The sequence below is a fragment of the Pleurodeles waltl genome, chromosome 5 (genome assembly GCF_031143425.1).
Source record: "Pleurodeles waltl isolate 20211129_DDA chromosome 5, aPleWal1.hap1.20221129, whole genome shotgun sequence".
NCBI lineage: Eukaryota > Metazoa > Chordata > Amphibia > Caudata > Salamandridae > Pleurodeles > Pleurodeles waltl.
In genome coordinates, this window is record NC_090444.1 from 442,250,918 (window position 1) to 442,272,792 (window position 21,875).

Genomic DNA, 21,875 nt, shown 5'->3' on the forward strand with positions numbered 1-21,875 from the left:
CAATCAATCAATCAAATACATTTCTTAAGCGCACTACACACCCGGTAGGGTCTCATAGCCCATTTCTCTTCTCCCCTTCCCCGCAAAGGTCATGGAGAGGATAGTAAACGTACAACTTTCTCGCTTCCTAGAAGACAACAACATACTTGGCGTCTCCCAGTCTGGATTCCGCAAGACCCACAGCACTGAGACCGCCCTCATCAATTGAGTGATTGATTGACAGTATGCAATTTAACTGGATGGGATTCCAGTGGAGGAGTAGTTATGGTGTCAAAACAATCAATCACTTGCACTAATTCCTGGTGGAATCCCACAAAAGTGGCCGTATCTATAGCGGCCTCATAAAAAAAAATCTGCATTCCTTTATTTGCTGCCATCTTGCCACCTCCATTACTATCTCAAGTGTACAGTTGGGGGCATCACCTAAGCTTATCTGATCATTCTTCGTATTATCAATAATGTCAGTAAAGCAGCACATGCAAGATCCCTCTGTACTGATGAAGAGCAGCCATCTTCCTTGAATGAATGAACAAGAATAGCCTTCAAAGATTTCTCAGAGAACTAATCACTTTTGGTTCGTACTCTGTATTTTCTCTCCAACAAATTCCTTTATACAGCCTGTCGCAGCGCCTAGCAGGACAAAGATCTGCTCGGCTCTGTTCCTTGCTGAAGCAAAGCTTCACTCTTGTCACCTCTTCTCATAGCAGTACGAGGAATTTTGTCATATTCTCTGTTTTGTCTCAGCATCCCCACCTCCGAGTTTCTGCCAAGGGGTAAGATTTCTCCATGAGCCAGCATCCAGCAGGCCACTGACCTCAGGGGACCACATGTATCCACATGTCTCCCTCAGCAGCAGCACACGTTTAGTGTGCTATCAAAAGCATATACGCCAATTATGATGGCAGATGGGCTTTTCAATGGGGAAAACATACACAATTTCACATGCATTTTGAGAAACTACATATGTGTATTTGATGGTGTAGGTTTGTATTTGAAGGTAGGTGAAGGGTGATACAGTGCCTATCCCCACCATCCCAAAATGAATACATTGACTTGCATGGCTTTGGTTACGCCGCTAACAATCTCAAAGTGATGCTCATCGAAATGCTCCCAGGGGTCAACATCTGATTGTCTAACTTTACCACCAACATGTATCCCTAATAAGAAGCATCTCGAAGCTTTGAATTCAATCTCTCTTCTGTGTCTGTGGATCCCAGGAGTCCCCTTCCCTTCTCCACCTATCTTGCTAACCACATGCCTCAAGAATGTGTCAGTTGTCAGTTCTTGTCATCAGTGTCCTTTCTAAATGATGTGTGCCCCAAGGCATCACTTGACCAAGCAAAAATAAATCCAAAACAATCTCCCTACAAGGTTATCTGTCCTTCTTCGTAAGTCCCTAACTCTTATCTAGGACCATGGAGGCCTCACAACATACTGTTGTTTTGCCTGCTCCTCCAGAGGATGTTACTCAGACCCAGATAAGGCTGGTCTACCCATCTAGTTTTTTTTATTTCTTTTTGTTTCCTGGTCCTAGGTAGGTGTGGAGAGACAGATGGTCAACTGAAAGCTAGGCTTGCAATTTCCTCCTTCCTCAGTGTTGGTGGCTGAGCCACAGTATCGGCGGGGGCGCTTGTTTTCATCATGCTGGTGTGGTGATATGTTTCCTGGAGACCGGAGTGTGTGCCATGTGGTGTCTAGTGGGAACTGTACACACCTCATGTACTACGTTCTGGTGCATAGGGGTTCATTAGAGTAATGAAGATACTGATAAGTATTTGGCACATTACATGGGATGTCAGTAAATGAAAGGGGCAGTTCATCCTCACTGGTGGTTCACTGATCACCCTCTACAAATGCATCCTATTCTGCAAGGCACATCCCATGTTTCTCTGGTTGAAAACATTTTATGACTTTTCTTGTTATATTATGACTTTGAAGAGTGAATACTCTTTTAGATATGTCACAGTTCAGACTTACTCTCGATCCCACAGGAAAAGCCAGCCAATGTTGAGGGCATTGTTGAGCATCCACACTATGTAAAACCAGATTGGCAATAGATCTGGCTTCATATACATCCACCCATTTTCGTTTCTAAGGTCAAAACAAAAGCAACGATACTTGTTAGAAAACTAGATTAAAGCACATAACCTCATATATGAAACTAAATTATTGGCATCCATAAGAAAGAAATAACTCATGCATACTAATTTATAGAGAGTGCAGAACATGCACCAATGTTCATGCTAAATGGAGAAAGCTCGCAAAATGGGGTCCTGCAATATAGTCTACATATGGAGAAAGAATAGCTTTATAGACTTTGAGGAACATCAAATGGGTGCAATCATTACTTGACGCCATTGGCCTAAGAGCCAGGGAAGATGGCTGTTTTTTTTGCAAATATATTTATTGAAGTTTAACATATGATCAAACAACAACACACAAAACAAAGCATTTGCAGTGACGCCCACCCCCAAATTTGCCCCCTACCATGACAGGAAAAAATGTAAAATATCTAATATCACGCTTAAGTCTTTCCCACAGGACTTGATGTCTTGGCCGATCTGCTCAATCACCAAGCTGCTCAACCCGGTCACTATATCCCACAACCACTGTCTGATAAAGAGCCCTCACTTCAGTGCGCAGTCACACCTGCAATCCAGCCCCCCCACACCTTCCTCTGACAGACCTCAGAGACCAATTTTTCCATCTACAGCAGATATACATCTCCCAGGACCAGGCTCGGGCCCAGTCCTGTAATCATCGGCTAAGCGCACTTCCCAATTTCCACAGAATCTCTCGTTTTGCCAGGAGGAACCCCAGGTTTTTTAATATCTTCTGATATGAGGTGTGATATGAAGTTCCTGAAACTCCCAGCATGGTCAACTAGGCTAAAAATGTGATCGGTTTTCCGACAGCCGCCTCCAACTGAACTTTAACGACCCCCCAAAATGGGTGGATGACGGGGCACTCCATGTAGTATGCAGGAAGGACCCTCTTTGACTAAGGCATGAAGGCATACATCACTCTCCTTCCTACCAATTATATGTAGGAGTTCCCTTTTATAGTATATTCGGTGAAGGATTTTAACTTGAATTAAACAAAATTGCGCCTGTATGGCCACCTCTCACAGACACTGGAGTGCCTCCTGCCACTCATTGTCCATCCACCTGCCATTTTATTCGCAACTGCGTAGTTCGCCCTGTGTGTTATTCAGGAGAGTCTCATAGCTTAATGAGATTGCTTTAGTCATCATATGGTCATCTAGTAGTAGTCTCTCTAGTGGAGCTCCTCCTTCGTGTCCTCATCAGGTGCGATCCTTCCCCTCAGGGCATGTCCCAATTTGAAGTATTTAAGAAATTGGGAGGGTCCAATTTCATATTTCTCTCTAACATATTTGAACGGCACCATGCTGTGCACATCGCAAACATCTTGAGGGGTGGCGAGTCCGATGAGGTCCTACCCTCTAAAACCTAGCAGGGTCGGTAGTGCTCTGAGTTTCGTGCCCACCCATAATAGGGTTTTGGAGGTCAATCTTGTCTCCCAACCCATGTCTTTCAAGAGAGTGTGCCATATTCTGCACACTGTCTTGGTCGCATCTGGGGAGCCGGGGTTACCCTACCACCATAGAGAACATAAAGGTATCCCTTCCTGGCCAGGGCGCCTCAGTCATTATGATAGGCCGGGTCCTTCAGTGCTGAGAATGCCCACTCATTCACAGTGCTGACATGGGCAGGTTCATAATATTTGCAAATATCTGGTAAGGCCATTGAACGTAGGTCTTTGGAGGGTGTGGGGTGCCACATGTGGTGGGCCATCCAACCACAGCAGTGTCTGTTATATTCTGGTTAAGTAAGTTGTGCTATATAATGTATGTCCCTGGAATTGTGCTATCTCTTGGCAACCGGGCTGCTGCTTCTGGGATCAAGGAGATTCGGGGTGGCAGTGTTGTTGAGAGGAGGACGGCTGAGCCAGGGGTCGTTGGCTGTATCTAATAAAGCGAACCACAAGAACCACGTCTCAGTGTCATAAAAGTGTCCTCAAGCAACCATCAATCTTATGGAAGAAGGCCTCTGGTATCTGATAGGGTCTGTTCTGTAGAATATAAGTGAATTTAGTCAAAGTAATAATTTTAAATAGCGCCACTCTACCCATCAGGGACGGCGGAAGTGTCCTCCAGTGCATAGTGTCAGTTTTGAGTCTATCCAGGACCAGGGCCAAATTGTTCTTGTAGTAAGTGGGTCCATACCTAGAAATACAGAGGCCCAGGTATTTGAAACTATCATGCACCGCCCTAAAGGGTATAGGGTATAGGGTATAGGGAGAGCTTCCTGTGATTCCCATGAACCCAGGGGATATAAAAGTGATTTCTTCTAGTTGATAACCAGTTCTGGGTAACTTCCATAGATCCTAAATATTTCTCCCACTCGTGTCAGTGACTGATCCGTTTCCGTCAAGTATAAGAGGATATCATCTGCGTACAGTAATATTGTCTCCTTCTAGGTATCTCCCCATCACCAACCCCAGATTTAAGATGGCTGTTTTGAAACTGCAAATGAGAGGCAAGTTCAGGGATTAAGGTTATTAGGTAATTTCAAAATAATAATTACTTTTGGGATGATAAAAAGCACATTTTAACCAACCCCTGAGAAAGAACCAGAGCCTGCATTACAAAACGAAAGCAGTAATGGTTGAGTCCAAAATTAGCCCTAAAGACCTATTTGGGTCCAAAACCCCCATAACTAAAGGAGATATCCATGAGTGAATCTTAGACTGTGGCTAATAAATTCTCCATTTGGACAAAATGGTCTCAAAGAACTAGATAGACTGTAGTAAAGAATTGGGCACTTCACCTCTCCAGCATCATCCCACCAGATGGAAATTTGTTTACTGGTCTTTCCAGAGGCAACATTCTGTTGGAACGATTAGTCAACACAACAAAATAATCTCAAGGTATTTCTGTTAATGATCCACCTGGCAGAGCGTTGCTGTAGGGTACTTCTCAGACTACTTGAGCAATAAGTATTTTTCTGTGGTGGTACCCTTCTCATTTATTTTTATTTATCTTTGAAATCTGCATTCAACTCTGTTCTGTGTAGTCACTTACGTCTTTGGCCATGACCTCCATATGGCACTTCTTCTTGCATTCTGGTCGAGTATCTGTAACTTCTTAACTCCTGAAGACTCAAATCTTAAATGAATAATAGCGTAAATGCCTACATTTACATCTTCATAGGTGGTGCTAATGGATTTCTTTGCTTTTAAAATTGTTACTTCTCATTACAGCAGAGTGGAGGCTTGCAGTAGGGTTGAAACATTGACTATACTTGGGACAGACGTACAAAAAAACGAAGTTTTTTTTTTACATCTTTGGTAATTACTTTGTCCACAATATTAGAGTGCAGGTTGGCCCCCAGATTACCCGCTGTGCTTCCTGTTGATCTACAGCTACATTGGTTTTATCACTGTTTCCTCCACATCACAAATAAAGGACTGCATATCTATTTTTATCACAATGCTGGTCTTTGCAGCTGTTACACTACAAAAACATTACTGTATAAAAATATATATTTATAAAAACGTGTTTGTCTTGATCTAGGAACTGAAAAAGTGATTTATGAATATCCTTTAAAAAGTGCTAATATCTGGAAAAACAAATGATTATCTGACTTCACCAAATATCTGATATGTTTTTCTTAAATTGATAATCAGCATTAGACAGGTAGCGACTTATACAAAATAACATTTAAATAAGACTGGTACGCATGAGTACCATCTGTAGCCTACAATTGTTTGGGGAACTAACCAATTCACTTTGTCCGTATGGAAACTGCTTAACAATAGGACATGTAGAATCCAACAATGTTCAGCTAGGGGTCTCTTATTTTTCAATATGTGTATCTTCCTGCTGTTGAATCTGAAAAAGCCACTTTGGCTATTAAACAAGTATGTATTCCAATAAACTAAGCTTAATCCAGCAAAAATTATATGCGGGCAGCAGACGCAGATGTGGAAAAGTTGCTAAACAAATTCTGGCCAGAAGCGCTGTCTCCAAACCTTGCCTGAGGAAACAAAGTGAGTATGTTCTGTGTCTATTTGGTATCTAAGCTATCAACAAAAAGAGAAATGTGGTACCTAGAGCAGATGTCTGTATTTAACACACAATACTTATGGGCAGCAGCCCAAGATATACGATCTAAACGTAAATTAATATAACAGAAAATACATTAGCACCTCTGTAACCCGAGCGAACAGCAGGTCCTGAAAGGCAAACCTGTCTTTCTTCCTAGGGAGCCAAAATACATTTTCCACAGCAATTTGAACCAGTGTGTGCAAAATACTAAGTACCTCAACATGTACAATTGCAAAACACTTATTAAAAGTATTAGGATCTGCAAACATTTATTCCCACAGATGCAGCTTACTCTTGCGGACAATATAGTAGTACGGATGAATGTCCACAGTAGTAATTGTAGGTTAAAAGTTGGGCTAGTAGGTCTGTGGTGGTGGCCATGCTCAATAAAGAGAATACCCATAAACTTGGAAGTGTTTAACTATTTTGGGTATTGTTTCCCATACTGGAAACACACTTAAAATAACTTATACCAGTTCATATGCAGAGCAAATTTCAGTCCTTTATGCACTGTATCTCAGTGGCACCCTACTGATCACGAAGGAAGCTGGCATGTCCGATTAATAATTTTCAAGACCACAAAGGAAAAATATATCATTGAAACTGATGAGACACATGATGCCTCAGTGGGTAAAGTTCAAACCCTGACCAACTCAACATTGTTATGAGGTCACTAAATTCAGTGCCATTAAACTGGGTAATAAAAACGGTAGGAGAGAGGTATAAAGCACACTATAAAGCCAATATAGTGTCATCATTATTACTCTAAAGAGGGCAGGCCTGTCAGGCACTGAGTAGCTGAACTTTTTAAATAAGAAAGGCAGAGAACCTGCACTTCTGAACAGCAGTGCAATATCTTTAATAGGAGAGTACCGGTCTTCTCTTTAGCGAACAAATACTCTTGGCTAGTGTGTACCTGATCTTCTAAATTTTCATTTCAAGCAGTGATCATCTCGACTCTCCCCAACACTGTTGTGGACAATGATTTCACTGCAGCACTAACTCTGACCTGCAACGGAATGGAGATTATGAGTTGCACGTTACGTGCCACGTCCAGCAGATGACCGTGGAAATTTTCAATGTGTTTCATGCCTGCCTGAAGGAAATATGCATGTGCATTACAACCAGACTTGAGGTGCAAGAATGTAGGCCGTTCCAATATGCATACGGTCCACAACAAATTCTGAGAAAGCAGGCATGTCTCTGAAGAGTATTCAAGAGCTGGCACAGTTTCTCTAACTGTCCAGTGTGCGAGCGGCTCACATAAAAGTAGCAGTTGCTGACATCACAATAACAAATGGGGACAGCGGACCCACTGAAAATAGGAACTTGTAAGAGAAATCTAGGATGAAGGAAATACTGCTAAAAGAAGGGCTCCAAGCAAACACTCTGGAGGGAGCTTGCTGCACCATAGGAATTGAGCAGCCAGAGAGCCTACAATCTCTGCCCATGACAAGATTGGTCAATTTGCCAATGTATGTTAGTTGAACAAAGTGGCCAAACACCAAGGAATCCAACCAAGATGGCAGAAAGCAGTTACCATGGTGAAAATAGATGATGGAGATTTTCCATCATGTCTTACAGAGGGGTGAGCAACTTTATATCATCTACCTAGTTCACAGTAGGCCCACAAAGTGAAGGTCACATTCAAATTGTAAGGCCAGCCCATAAGGTCACTAAAGCCACAGTGAACATAATATCTTCCAAGCAGGTCTGGAGGCTAAAGCCTAGTTAAGTGAGATCAAACCAAAAATAAATGTATACCGGGGACAATTATTCCTCAAAAAAGAGTAGGGGGAGGTCGAGTTCAATGTAAGGTGAAGCAGAGGGAAAGGTGTTCAACACAGGGAAAGACCCAGGATGCTGCTAATGTGAAGTATGGTAGAGAAAATGCAATGGAATTACTTTGCCTTAAGTGTGACAGGATATTGTTAAGTCTATGCAACAAATAGTGTTGTGCCAAAGACTCAATCCTTTCCACATTCAAAATGTGACAGAGAAGGGCACAAGACAGTAAAGAAAGTTGATATTAAAATGAACGGTATGATCCAGAGTGGCTACTATAAAGGCAAAGCAGGTAATACAAGTACAAATTTTGTGAATATAAAAGACAGACAGATAAGTCATCACAAATAAGATCTTTACCCGAGCTAGATGGTGCTCAAAACTAGACCTCAATGCCTGGATCAGACCATAGTGTGTGGTCCCACCAGTATTTGCAGACTATATGAAGGGTCTCAGAACATTTCTGAATTCTCCGCCCATGTAGGACTATGTTCATATGAGAACTTTAGCTTCAGAGGTCCTCAGCATGCCACTTCTGAGTCTAGCCATCCAGCAGGAACACACCAGCGCTGTGTCAAACTAGGTTCTTCCAGTTTTCTACCCGAAGACAAAATTACTAGATGTACCTTGAGACTTGACAGCAGGCCTGTTCAGTAAGACTGACCCTTTACTTGGACATGAACCAGCTTGTGCCCCGCAGTCTTATTACAAACAATATATATACAGATATTTTTCTCTTCCAGTAAATTGTACCTCCATTTAACTGGACTTCCACTCAACTAACCCCCATAGCCACTTCATTTGCTTATGTGTTGTCTTTCAATCAATGACGTGACAGAATGTTATGGTTACCAAAGTGGTTCTTTCTCAAGTTCTTTGTGTGAAAGGACAATTCTCACAGTGAAGTGAGGGCACACGCTCTGGACATCATGGGTGTTCGCACTTGGATGAGAAAGATCAAACAAGACACTGAGCTTGACAATCATGTATATAACCATGCTACATGCAACCCAGTCATTTAAGCTGGACTTAAGCAATGTGTGCCTTATATTTGCTGTCAAGCTGAGGACAGCATGATCATAGTATCCAGCAGGTCTCAAGAAAATGGCTAACTCTCATTTTCCAATAATAACAAGGGAGGTGAGTATAAAACCTGTATAGCTATGGTGTAATAACCCACACTGAATAAAAAAATATTTGTCTTGCATATTTCAAATGTACTTTCTTGAACTTTTACGAACTTAGGGGGTCATTATGAAACTGGCGGTCTTTTGACCACCAGGGTTAATGTGGCAGTATCACCGCCAACAGGCTAGCCACATTATGAGTGTGGCGGGTTGGCAGGGAATGGGAAAGGGCCTGCCACCGCCAGCAGTGCCCCACCAGAAGGACACTGCCAAGCTGTACTAATGGCCTTAATATGGCTGGCAGCGTCCTACTGGCGGGGCGGTGATGGTGGTAGCTGCACCAGGGCACTACCGTCCACCAGCATGGCTACTGCAGGATTTCCGCCCTTATCTGCAGTGTCCATAATATGGTGGGCGGAAGACCACCAGCACTGGTGGTTTTCTGATGTCATAATGAGGGCCTTAGTCTTATCAAATATAACCGTGGATACATATCTACACAAACCAATGAATAGATCTATAAATACACACACATATATATATATATATTGTGTTGTATTGTCATAGTATTTATATAGTGCTTACTACCCCTGACCAAGCATCGAAGCGCGATTCGGCGAGTAGCACGCTACTCCGGAACCCAAAAGGAATTAGTGGTGGATTAGTATAGGGAAATACAATTAGAGTTTTTGTATTATTATGTGTTAATTTGAGCCGCGGTTATGTGAGTTTGTTAGTTGGATTGACTGGAGTAATGGAGGGGTGGAGGAGGGAAGAGTCCAGAAGTGTTAATTGGGAGTTTATAGTAATAGGATTTAGGCTTGGGATGAGTAAAGGGGGGGGAGGAGGAGGGAAGAGTCTGTGGAAAGGGTTAGGGAAATCATAGTAGCAGGAGGGGTATTGGATGAGTTAAAGGTGAGATAAATGAGGGAGAATTTAGGAGGGTTGTTTGGGAGATCATGATAGTAAAGTGAGGTTTGGGTGAGTTAGGTGTGGAAAAGGAGGGAAGAGCTAGGCAGGGTTGTTTAGGAGATGAAAGCAGTAGAATGGATTTGGGATGAGTCAGAGTGGGAATGGAGGATAGATTGATAGAGACATGACATGGTGATGGGTAGACAAAGTGTGATATAAAATGAGAGCAGGGATTCATAAGTATCTAATATAACATAATCTAGGAGCTATGCAATGACCTATGAACATGTTAAGCATAGAATAACATACACACACACACACATATATATATATATATATATATATATACACACACACATACATACATACACACATGAATACATACACATATGCACACATATATATGTACATACAAATACATATTTAAACCATGAGTAAATATACATTAGTTAAACAGGTTTAAAGAGTATGTGTGTAGTTTATTGTTATGACACAGTAGTGATACATACTTTCTAAAGAACTATACATAACTAGAATATACACATAATCAGATACAAAATATTTATCAACATAGGCATATGGAGTCCATAGCTGTTTGAATATGGTGGTTATGAAGGAAAGAGCCAACTCTTGAGTAGTTTTCTGAAGGCAAGATAGTAACCTGTGCCTCAAAGTTGGGGGTAATGAATTCCATAGTTTGGCTGCTTGAACAGAGAAGGATGTACCACCTATAGTCTTTTTCTTGTATGGTGGTGGTCTAAGGCGGGGTGCCAATCTTGAGCGGAGGTTTCTTTGTTGAATGTATTTGGTTATTTTATAACTGATAAAAAGCGGTCCTGTTCCATGTATAGCTTTGTGGGTGATACAAAGCAGCTTGAAGGTGCATCTTCTGGCAACAGGTAACCAGTGTAGTGCTCTCAAGGCAGGGAAGATGTGGGCTTGTGGCTTTAAATGTAATATAGTAGCCTGGCTGCGGAGTTCTGAATATGTTGTAGTTTTTTCAAAATAGATAGAGATGATCCATGGTAGAGGCCATTGGCATAATCCAGTTTTGATAGTACAAGCAAGATAGTAGCTTGCACCTTGTGTGGAAATCCGAGGTGGGGGAAGATGCGTTGTAGAGTCTTCAAGGTGATGAAGCTTGTTCGTGCTAATTTGTCCACTTGGGCATTCATTGTTAACTTGGAGTCCATGGTGATTCCCAGGTTTTTGACTTCCTTGGATAACTGAGGAGGTGGTCCGAGATCATTAGTCCAGGCGCACAGTGGGTCATAATATTTCCTGTCACCACATATGAGTATTTCTGTTTTGGAGGCATTTAGTTTGAGATGGCTCCAAGTCATCCACTGATCAACGGCTCTGAGGCAACTGAAGATTAGTGAGTTTTCAATGATTTTGGGGCATTCTAATTTAAGTAGTTTTTGTGTGCATTCTGCATAGTTGTAGCATGTGAGATGAAAATCATTGATCAGTTCTGGTAATGATATCATGTAGATGTTGACAAGCAAAGGTGAGATCATTGATCCCTGGGGGACCCCTGGTTTTGTGAGGTAGGGATTGGACGACAAGGGGGGCGAATAGACGATATTAGTTCTTTTTTGAAGGTAGGATGTAATCCAGTCGAGAGCAGTCCCTCCTATGCCGGCTTCGTGGAGTCTTTGAATTAGGGTGTCATGGTCAACCGTATCAAAGGCAGCCGAGAGGTCCAAGAGAAGTAGTGCAGCAACTCCATTGCAGTCAACTGTGTTTTTAAGATCATCTCAGATTGCTATGAGTGCCGATTCAGTGCCTCTTCCTGGGCGGAATCCAGTTTGGAAGTCTGAAAGTATAGAATTGTCTTCAATGAATTGTGACATCTGGGTGAATGCTGCTCTTTCTATAATTTTGCCCAGGAAAGGTCCATTTGTGATTGGTCTGTAGTTGTTGGGGTCTTCCAGGTCTAGGTTTGTTTTCTTTAATAACGGTTGTGTGTATGCCTTTTTCAGGTCTACAGGAAAAGTTCCTGTAGTTGAAGAGTTGTTGATGATTCTTTTTACAGGTGTGGCAGCAGAAGTAGATAAAAGAATGTTCTTGAAGATGTGTGGTGGGCAAGGGTCAGAAGGGCAACCGGAAGCTCTGCTTGCTTTGACCAAATCCATAAATTCACCCTGTGATATTTGTTTGAAGGACTGTAGAGGCTGGGTAGGTTTATTCTTAGAGGGTATTTTAGGAAAGGGGTTGGTGTTGATGGTTTTCGTCTGTTTTAAATAGGAGTCCAATGTGTCTGCCTTGGTTGTGTAATGAGTTGCCAGTTTGTTTGTGAAATCTTGAGCAGTGGGATGACTTCCTTCCATGAATGTAGGTTTTCAAAATTCATAGTGAATTTTATAAAATTCTTTGGTTGCAGATTTAGCATTTTGAATTCTGTCTGATTAGTACCATTTGTTTGCTTTTTTGATTGATGATTTGTATATTCTGTTAAGTTTGCGTAGCTGCAGTTTGTCCTGACTGTTTGTTTTGAGCCAGGTCCACTGAAACTTTCTGATTTGTTGCTTTATCTTTTTAATTTCTGTGTTTCTCCAAGGTGTTGGTTTTCTTTTGACCTGTTTAGTTTTTCTGAGTGTTATTAGGATATCAAAAGCTCCCTGTAGCCACTCAAAGTTTTGGAACAGAATTAAATGTATCTAGATCTGTGTTGGCTGTTAGGTGGGTTTCTAAGTCACCAAAATTGAGTTTGCTCCAAGGTCGATAGGTGTATGTATGTAAGTAGTTGTGGGGTGTGTTGATTTTTGGTGTTTTATGTCAGAAAGTTATCAAATGGTTGTCTGACCATGTGATTGGCGTTTATGCTATGAACGGTAACTAGTTCAGGCTTAGCAAAAATGACATCTAGGATCTGTACAGCAATGTGTGTAGGATTGTGTACAATCTGATGTAGGTTCAATGCGACTAGGCCAGTGGTGATAGCTTTTGGATGGGGCATATTGGGTTTGTCAAACCAAATGTTTTGTCCCCAAGAATGCATAGGTTTGAGTATAATGTAATAAGGTTTGAGACTGTATCTAGAAAAGTGTCTGGGAATGTAAGTTGTTAGGTGGAGGTCTGTAAAGGAGGAGAAAGTTACAGGAGGAAGTTGGAGTAGGGTGGCATCTGGTGAGAAGGGCTTCACAACCTTGTATGGAAATGTTGTCTGTTTTACTGAGATTTATTGCCTGTTTGAATATAATAGCTTGTCCACCTCCTCTCTTTCCTATACGTTTTTTTGTGGTGGTTTGAAAGTCTGGAGGAAGGGCTTCATGCAACACTGGGGCCATGCCATCTCTCAACCATGTTTCTGTTATGAATAGTAAGTCAGGTTGTGTGTCTGTGAGCAGGTCGTAGATGTGGTGCTTGTTTGTTTAGAGTGACCGAGCATTTATGAGCTGGCAGTTTAGAGAAAGTGTGTTAGTGGTGATGTTGTTTTGTTTAGGAGGGGGGTGGGCAGTATATTTTGAGCTTGTAGCAGGGGTGTTGTTAGTTGTGATAACTGTGTGAGGGTCACAATAGTCTTGTTTTTCAATATAGGGGGTCATTCTGACCTTGGCGGTAAAAGGGCCATACCGCCGGTCAGAACTCCGCCATACTACCGCCACGGCCGCGGTAAACCGCCACGGTCATTCTGACCACCAACTGTGAATCCGCCAAAAACCCGACATCCAAGGAAGGCCGCCACATCAGCGGGCCGCGGAAAACTGGAGATGACCAAACCTCCACCGCCACGCCAACACAAACACGCCCATGCCATTCTGACCCACCAATCCACGCGGCGGTCTTTCAACCGCGGTATTCCATTGGCGGTACACACCGCCGCGCTCAAAATACACACACAGCTCCAAAACACTGCCACATTGGGCAATTTGAAATACACACACCTGACACACATACCAACAACACTCCCACACATCCATACAACTATAAAACACACACCCACATCACCCACAAACCCCTACGACCGAAGATCAGAGACGAAGGAGAGAGAGACACATCACAGAATAGAGAGCTACATCACATAGAGGCACACTACACCATCACACACCACATAGAAGCACAAAGCACCACACACCAACAAACTCATCACCATATATACCACCCCACACCTCATCCACACCACCCCATGGCACCCCAAAGGCACCCACGCTTTTCGGACCAAGAACTCCGGGTCATGGTGGAGGAAATCATAAGAGTTGAACCGCAGCTCTTCGGCTCACAGGTGCAGCACACCACCATAGCCAGGAAGGCGGAGCTATGGCAGCGGATCGTGGACAGGGTCAACGCGGTGGGACAGCATCCCAGAAATAGAGACAACATCCGCAAACGCTGGAACGACTTAAGGGGAAAGGTGCGCTCGATGGTCTCGCGACACAACATCGCAGTGCAGAAGACTGGCGGGGGACCCCCACCCACTCCTCCCGAATTCACAGCATGGGAGCAAGAGGTACTAAACATCCTGCATCCTGATGGCCTCGCTGGAGTACACGGAGGAATGGACTCTGGTAAGTACAATCTCAACTACTTCCCCCCCCCCAGCATGCTAACCACCACCCTCACCCCCAACACACATCCTCCCTGAGAATGTCTCTCCAGCACAACCCACCCAACACCAACCCCTGCATGCCCCCACAAACTATGGACACCCATCACCCAAGCATGACCACTGCACATACCCCCCCCCCCCCCCAACACCCCCACAACACCTCCCCCAAGGGAATGGCAGCACTGGGGGACAAGGGCACCAATCAATGGCACGCAATAGCACACACAGAAACAATAACCATACTCTCTTACCCCATGCAGGACCCGAACGCCAACACACCGGCCAGGAGGGTCCAGAAATGTCCATCCCCCCCCCGGAAGAGGCACCCAGCGATGACAGCAGCTCTGTCGACCTGGAACCTGACGACCAGCCCGGACCATCGGGGACCTCTGGACAGTAGGTTCCCCACACACAGGCCACAGCAGACCCAACCCCCTCTGGGAACAACAGCACAGCTCCCACCCAGCGGGCCCATGCCTCTGTCTCTAGGACAGGTCAATCAGCGGTGTGTCTGCCACTACAGGGCACCCAGGCTAACCCACCACCCCAACAACAACAGGGACCTGGGGGCAGTGGTAGTGGGCACACCGTCCAGGGGACAGAGGCCCAGGGAAACAGGGCAACTCGGAGGGCTGCTGTGCGACAGGGGGGGGGAGGAGAGGCCCAGTGAACCCACTCTCCAAGAGGCCCTCACCACCATCATGGCAGCCTACCACCACTCCCAAGAGACGATGGCGACGGTACTGGCCAGGTTCCAGGAGATCCAAGCACAGCAGGAGGAACGCTACCTGGGGTTCACCAATCAACTCACAAACATCTCTACCGCTATGGGGAGCATAGTCCAGGCCCTCAACCGTATAGAAGACACGTTGCGGGACCGTGTGGCACCACACAGGGCCCCTGTCCCTAGCCAGGAACAGCCTACCACCTCCGCCGGCGCTAGTGGACAGGAGGCCCCACCACAACGACAGGCCACCAGAACCCCACCTCCTGCTGAAGAACCACCACCCCGCAAGAGGAGCCTGAGATCAAAGAAATCGACAGAGTAGGATGTCAAGACCCCCGCCAGCATGAGACCCCCCCTGAAGTCATCCCACTGTCCCACATTGCCACCCTGTCCAACCTTGAACTGCCCCTGCTCCATCCTTCCACAGGCATATGGACAATGCACCTGTGAGACTGAGAACTGGACTCTGCCATGGCCATTACTCCACCCCCACCCATCACCGTGTTTATATCATGTAACATTATCTAGCACAAAAAATAAATCACTCAATGCACTTAAATCAAACATGAGTCAGGCTGTATTATTTACAAATGTATAACACATTACCGATCAATTATGTTCTGTTAACTTTGTGCTGAACACATACCGAGATCAATAAGCATTAGTCCATGGGCTAACCAAGCAGTAGTCACGGAGTGGGTCATACAGCACTGAAAAGGGAAGGGAAAATCAAACATCAGTTTCAAAGAATTGGGGGGTCATAGACAAAGCTGAGAAGCAGGAGGCTTGCAGGAAAAGTAAAATGGCGTGCTTGATTCTTACCTGTGTGCTACTGAAAATAATGTTGGATAACTCTGTCCCTGTTGTCTGTGTCGTCCTCTGAGTCTTCCTCCTCTTCACTCTCCGCAGGCTCCACAGCTGCTTCAACACCACCATCTGGATCATCCTCCTGCAGGAAAGGCACCTGACGTCGCAATGCCAGATTGTGAAGCATACAGCAGGCCACGATGATCTGGCACACCTTCTTTGGTGAGTACATCAGGGATCCCCCTGTCATATGCAGACACCTAAACCTGGCCTTCAGAACCCCAAAGGTCCTTTCTACGATCCTCCTAGTTCGCCCATGGGCCTCATTGTACCGTTCCTCAGCCCTGGTCCGGGGATTCCTCACTGGGGTCAATAGCCAAGGCAGGTTGGGGTAACCAGAGTCACCTATTAGCCACACACGGTGTCTCTGTAGCTGTTCCATCACATAAGGGATGCTGCTATTACGCATCACATACGCGTCATGCACTGAACCAGGGAACATTGCATTCACATGGGAGATGTACTGGTCAGCCAAACAGACCACCTGGACGTTCATAGAATGGTAACTCTTCCTGTTTCTGTACACCTGCTCATCGTCTTTTGGGGGGACTAAGGCTACATGGGTCTCATCAATGGCACCAATGTCAATGCGCTGGCGGGGCACACCGTGGCGGTAGGCGGTCGAAGACCGCTATACGGAGCCGCATTGGACAACATTGAAGCCTATGGGTTTCAGGAGCCAATGACGATGTGCGCCGGCGGTCGCGGTACGCACCGCCGCGGGCGTGACCGCCATTTTCTATCTGCTTAATCACTCGAGACCTGATCATCCACAGGAGAGGACCTATACTGCAAGTGCTGCTGTGAACTCGGTCTGGAAGTGACAATGGCTGCTGCGACTGGGGAAAGGGCCCCTGCCTTCACGTCTGAAGAGTTGGAGAAGCTTGTGGATGGGGTCCTCCCCCAGTATGCCTTACTCTACGGTCCTCCAGACCAACAGGTGAGTACACCGGGTGCACATGGAATGGGCGATGCCTGTGTGGAGTGGGGTGGATGTAAGTTGGTGGGGTGGGGGGCGAATGAGGAGTGCAACGCACGACAGATGAGAGCATGTGCTATATTGCAAGGTTGGGGAGGGGGGGCCAATCACATCTAACATGCAGTAAGTTGATGAATGTTTCCTTCCCACCCTGTACATGTCACATAGGTCAGCGCCCATCAGAAAGTCGAGATTTGGCGTGCCATCGCCAAGGAAGTCCGGGCCCTGGGGGTCCACGTCAGACGGGGCACCCACTGCCGCAAGAGGTGGGAGGACATCCGCCGCGGAACCAGGAAGACCGCCGAGTCACTGCTGGGGATGGCCTCCCAACCAGCCAGTCGTACCCTGACCCCCCTGATGTCCCGGATCCTGGCGGTGGCCTACCCTGATTTGGATGGGCGCTTGAGAGCATCACAGCAGACACAAGGGGGTGAGTATCAGCACATTCAGCTATCTTTCAGCGCAGTGGAGGCGTCTGGGTGGGGAGGAGGGTTGGGGGTGACATTAGGCCAGGGCGCTTTCTGTAGTGTAGTCCTCTCCCTTAGGCATGGCCCTGTGCTCCCGGCCCCCACCTCCGTAGGGTGACAAGTCCAGCTATTGATGGTCCAGCCTCACACATGTGCGCGTTAGTCATCTCCTGACCTGTTGTCCGAGTCAGAAGTACTGAGTAGTGTGCCCCGAATGCGCGGCTTAGTGCATGCAGCTCCTGTGTCTGTCCTCTCCGCCAACGGTGTTGACATTGCATGCACTCAACCAGGTCTTCTCTTTCTCCCCCCACCCTTCTTCTTCATCTTCTTGTGCATGTGTGCATTAGCATCATCAGGCGGAGGAGATTTGGCATCGGAGCACGAGGGAGCTGCAAGCCACAAGGCCCCAGTGGGCACAGGAACAGACACCGAGGGCCCAAGTGAGCCGGAGGGCGAGGGGAGCACCACGACGGGGACCGCTGGTGAGAGCAGCGACAGCGACACGTCCTCGGATTGGAGCTCCCCACCCAGCGCACCAGCCCCGCCCTCCCAGCAGCCCCTCAACCTACGCTCCGTGCCCGCTCACCCAGGAAGGCGGGCGTCTCCTTCGCCCCAGGCACCTCAGCCCCTGCCCCTGTTACCCCTGCTGCCCTCAGTGAGGAGGTCATTGATCTCCTCAGGACACTCATTGTTGGGCAGACTACCCTTTTGAATGCCATCCAGGGGGTAGAAAGGGAGGTGCATCGGAGCAATGCCTACCTGGAGGGCATTCATTCGGGTCAGGCTGCCCATCAACGATCGTTCAATGCTCTGGCCTCAGCACTGACGGCAGCCATTGTCCCTGTTTCCAGCCTCCCTCTTCTGACTGCCTCCACCCTGTCTCCGTCTCCTGTTCCTCAGCCTATCCCATCCACACCATCTGACCAGCCTGCACACACCTCAACACCCAAGGGCAGCTCATCCAGACACAAGCACCACAGATCCCACAAACACTCACCCAAGCAACACACAGATGCAGACATCCCAACAGTCACTACCACCCCTGTGTCCCCCTCCTCCTCGTCTCCCTCCTCCCTCCCTGTGACGTCTCCACTCACACCTGCATGCACACCAACATCAGCCAGTGCTTCCATCACCACCACACCCTCCTGTACAGTCCGCACGCGTGCAGTCACCACCCCCACTGCCATTTACACGTCCCCTGTGTCCTCTCCCACTGTGTCTGTCACCACCCCTTCCAAGACAAACAAACGCAGGCAGACACCCACCCAACAGACATCCACCTCACAACAGCCTACAGCACCTGCACCTTCACCCAATGACAGCACACCTGACTCTCCTACAACCACATCCTCTTCCTCCACTTCCATCTCCACTTCTCCTACCTTTTACCTTGGCCCTAAAAAACATTTCCTGGCTAATCTTGAGCTCTTCCCCTCCGATGACCTACCCCCACCATCTGCAAAGAGTCACAAGAGCACCACAGCCACCACCAGCCCAACTTCGGGTGTCACTGTTGTGCATGGGTTCTGGAGCCCACCCTTTGCCAGCAGTGACACCTCCATCAGCAGCAAGGACACATCCAGCCCCCCCCCCGGCAAGAGGACCAGGAAACACAAGGGCCGCCGTGCGAAGACTGACACGGCTGCCCCCAAGGAGCAGAGTTCGCCCACTTCACCAGCCACAACGTCTAGGGGAGGCAAGGGCCCGAGAGCCCCATCTAAGGAGCGTAAGGGCAGCAGGGCGGAGACGTCAGCCAGCAGGAGCGCGGAGCAGGTGGGCCCCACATGCCACATCCCAGCTGTAAAGGAGAACAACCTATGGGGCCCAGGACTCCGTCACCGAAGGGCCCAGGAACATCACAGCCGGAGGGCGTCTGAGCACGGAGTCCAGGCCAGGTCTGGCTCCCTTGAACCTACTGGATGTGCACAGCTGAACAGGGCCCGCCGTGCAGAAGAGCACCGCTGAACAGGGCCCCGCCGTGAAAATAGGCACCGCTGAACAGGGCCCGCCGTGCAGAAGAGCACCGCTGAACAGGGCCCCGCCGTGAAGATAGGCACCGCTGAACAGGGCCCGCCGTGCAGAAGAGCACCGCTTAACAGGGCCCCGCCGTGAAGATAGGCACCGCTGAACAGGGCCCGCCGTGCAGAAGAGCACCGCTGAACAGGGCCCCGCCGTGAAGATAGGCACCGCTGAACAGGGCCCGCCGTGCAGAAGAGCACCGCTGAACAGGGCCCCGCCGTGAAGATAGGCACCGCTGAACAGGGCCCGCCGTGCAGAAGAGCACTGCTGAACAGGGCCCCGCCGTGAAGATAGGTACCGCTGAACAGGGCCCGCCGTCTCAAGTACCGCTCCGCTGGGCCCCTTCATCTCAAGCACCGCTCCGCTGGGCCCCGCCGTCTCAAGCACCGCTCCGCTGGGCCCTGCCGTCTCAATCACCGCTCCGCTGGACCCCGCCGTCTCAAGCACCGCTCCGCTGGACCCCGCCGTCTCAAGCACCGCTCCGCTGGACCCCGCCGTCTCAAGCACCGCTCCGCTGAGCCCCGCCGTCTCAAGCACCGCTCCGCTGGGCCCTTCCTGTCAAGCACCGCTCCGCTGGGCCCCGCCGTCTCAAGCACCGCTCCGCTGGGCCCCGCCGTCTCAAGCACCGCTCCGCTGGGCCCCGCCGTCTCAAGCACCGCTCCGCTGGGCCCCTTCATCTCAAGCACCGCTCCGCTGGGCCCCGCCGTCTCAAGCACCGCTCCGCTGGGCCCCGCCGTCTCAAGCACCGCTCCGCTGGGCCCCGCCGTCTCAAGCACCGCTCCGCTGGGCCCCTTCATCTCAAGCACCGCTCCGCTGGGCCCCTTCATCTCAAGCACCGCTCCGCTGGGCCCCGCCGTCTCAAGCACCGCTCCGCTGGGCCCCGCCGTCTCAAGCACCGCTCCGCTGGGCCCCGCCGTCTCAAGCACTGCTCCGCTGGGCCCCTTCATCTCAAGCACCGCTCCGCTGGGCCCCGCCGTCTCAAGCACCGCTCCGCTGGGCCCCGCCGTCTCAAGCACCGCTCCGCTGGGCCCTTCCTGTCAAGCACCGCTCCGCTGGGCCCCGCCGTCTCAAGCACCGCTCCGCTGGGCCCCGCCGTCTCAAGCACCGCTCCGCTGGGCCCTGCCGTCTCAAGCACCGCTCCGCTGGGCCCCGCCGTCTCAAGCACCGCTCCGCTGGGCCCCTTCATCTCAAGCACCGCTCCGCTGGGCCCGCCGTCTCAAGCACCGCTCCGCTGGGCCCCGCCGTCTCAAGCACCGCTCCGCTGGGCCCCGCCGTCTCAAGCACCGCTCCGCTGGGCCCTTCCTGTCAAGCACCGCTCCGCTGGGCCCCGCCGTCTCAAGCACCGCTCCGCTGGGCCCCTTCATCTCAAGCACCGCTCCGCTGGGCCCCTTCATCTCAAACACCGCTCCGCTGGGCCCCGCCGTCTCAAGCACCGCTCCGCTGGGCCCCGCCGTCTCAAGCACCGCTCCGCTGGGCCCCTTCATCTCAAGCACCGCTCCGCTGGGCCCCTTCATCTCAAGCACCGCTCCGCTGGGCCCCGCCGTCTCAAGCACCGCTCCGCTGGGCCCCGTCGTCTCAAGCACCGCTCCGCTGGGCCCCGCCGTCTCAAGCACTGTCTATGGTTCACTGTGCCCACCATGCCTCCTCCTTGACCAGTATCCCCAGGATGGCAGAGTGGGCAACCCACCCACTGTAGAGACTTGAGAGACTGTGGCTTTGCACTCCCCAGGATGGCACAGTGGGCATGGTGGCCCCTTCGTGGATCTTGCGTCGTGGACTCGTGTGGCTGTGGTGCCCCCCCCTTCCCTTCCCCCTGAGGTGCCTGTAGTATTTTCATCAGATACCCCTGCAGTGTTCTCTCCAAAAGACTCAGGTCTCCTGTGTGGGCTTTGCCCTTGTGTCGCTACACTGTAGCCCACGGACTGTTCCATTTGACTTTGATGTAGCGGACTAATTGCCTCGGTTCTCCATGGCAGTGTGTATAGTATTATTTTGTTAGGGATATTTTGCATAGTTGCTGATACATCTCAGAGTCTATTTTTTATATAAAAATTTGGTTCACAATTCAATTATGTATTTGCATTTTTCCGGGGGGTTTGGGTGGTGTCACTGTGCATTGTTGCTCAGCATTGGTGTGTACATAGTTTGGGGGGGTGGGGGTCGCATATGTGTGTGCCCGTAAGCTTTCCTCCTCCCCCCTCCCGTGTGTCGTAGGTGCAGTACTCACCGTTGTCGTCTGCGCCGGAGTTCGTACTCGTGGTAGATGAGCAGGTAGACGAGTGCAGGTAGGATGTTTAATTCGGGTTC

At 48.6% G+C, this 21,875-nt stretch overlaps 1 protein-coding gene across 3 annotated transcripts in view; it reads right to left on the reverse strand.

The window, feature by feature from the left end:
- Positions 1 to 21,875, reverse strand: part of LOC138295746 (uncharacterized) — a 401,349-nt gene that overhangs the window by 58,016 nt on the left and 321,458 nt on the right. For all 3 annotated transcript variants that reach the window (XM_069234243.1, XM_069234245.1, XM_069234244.1), the window contains one exon: positions 1,978 to 2,091. In XM_069234243.1, coding sequence (XP_069090344.1) covers positions 1,978 to 2,091 — 114 coding nt within the window. The remainder of the gene's footprint in view (positions 1 to 1,977; positions 2,092 to 21,875) is intronic.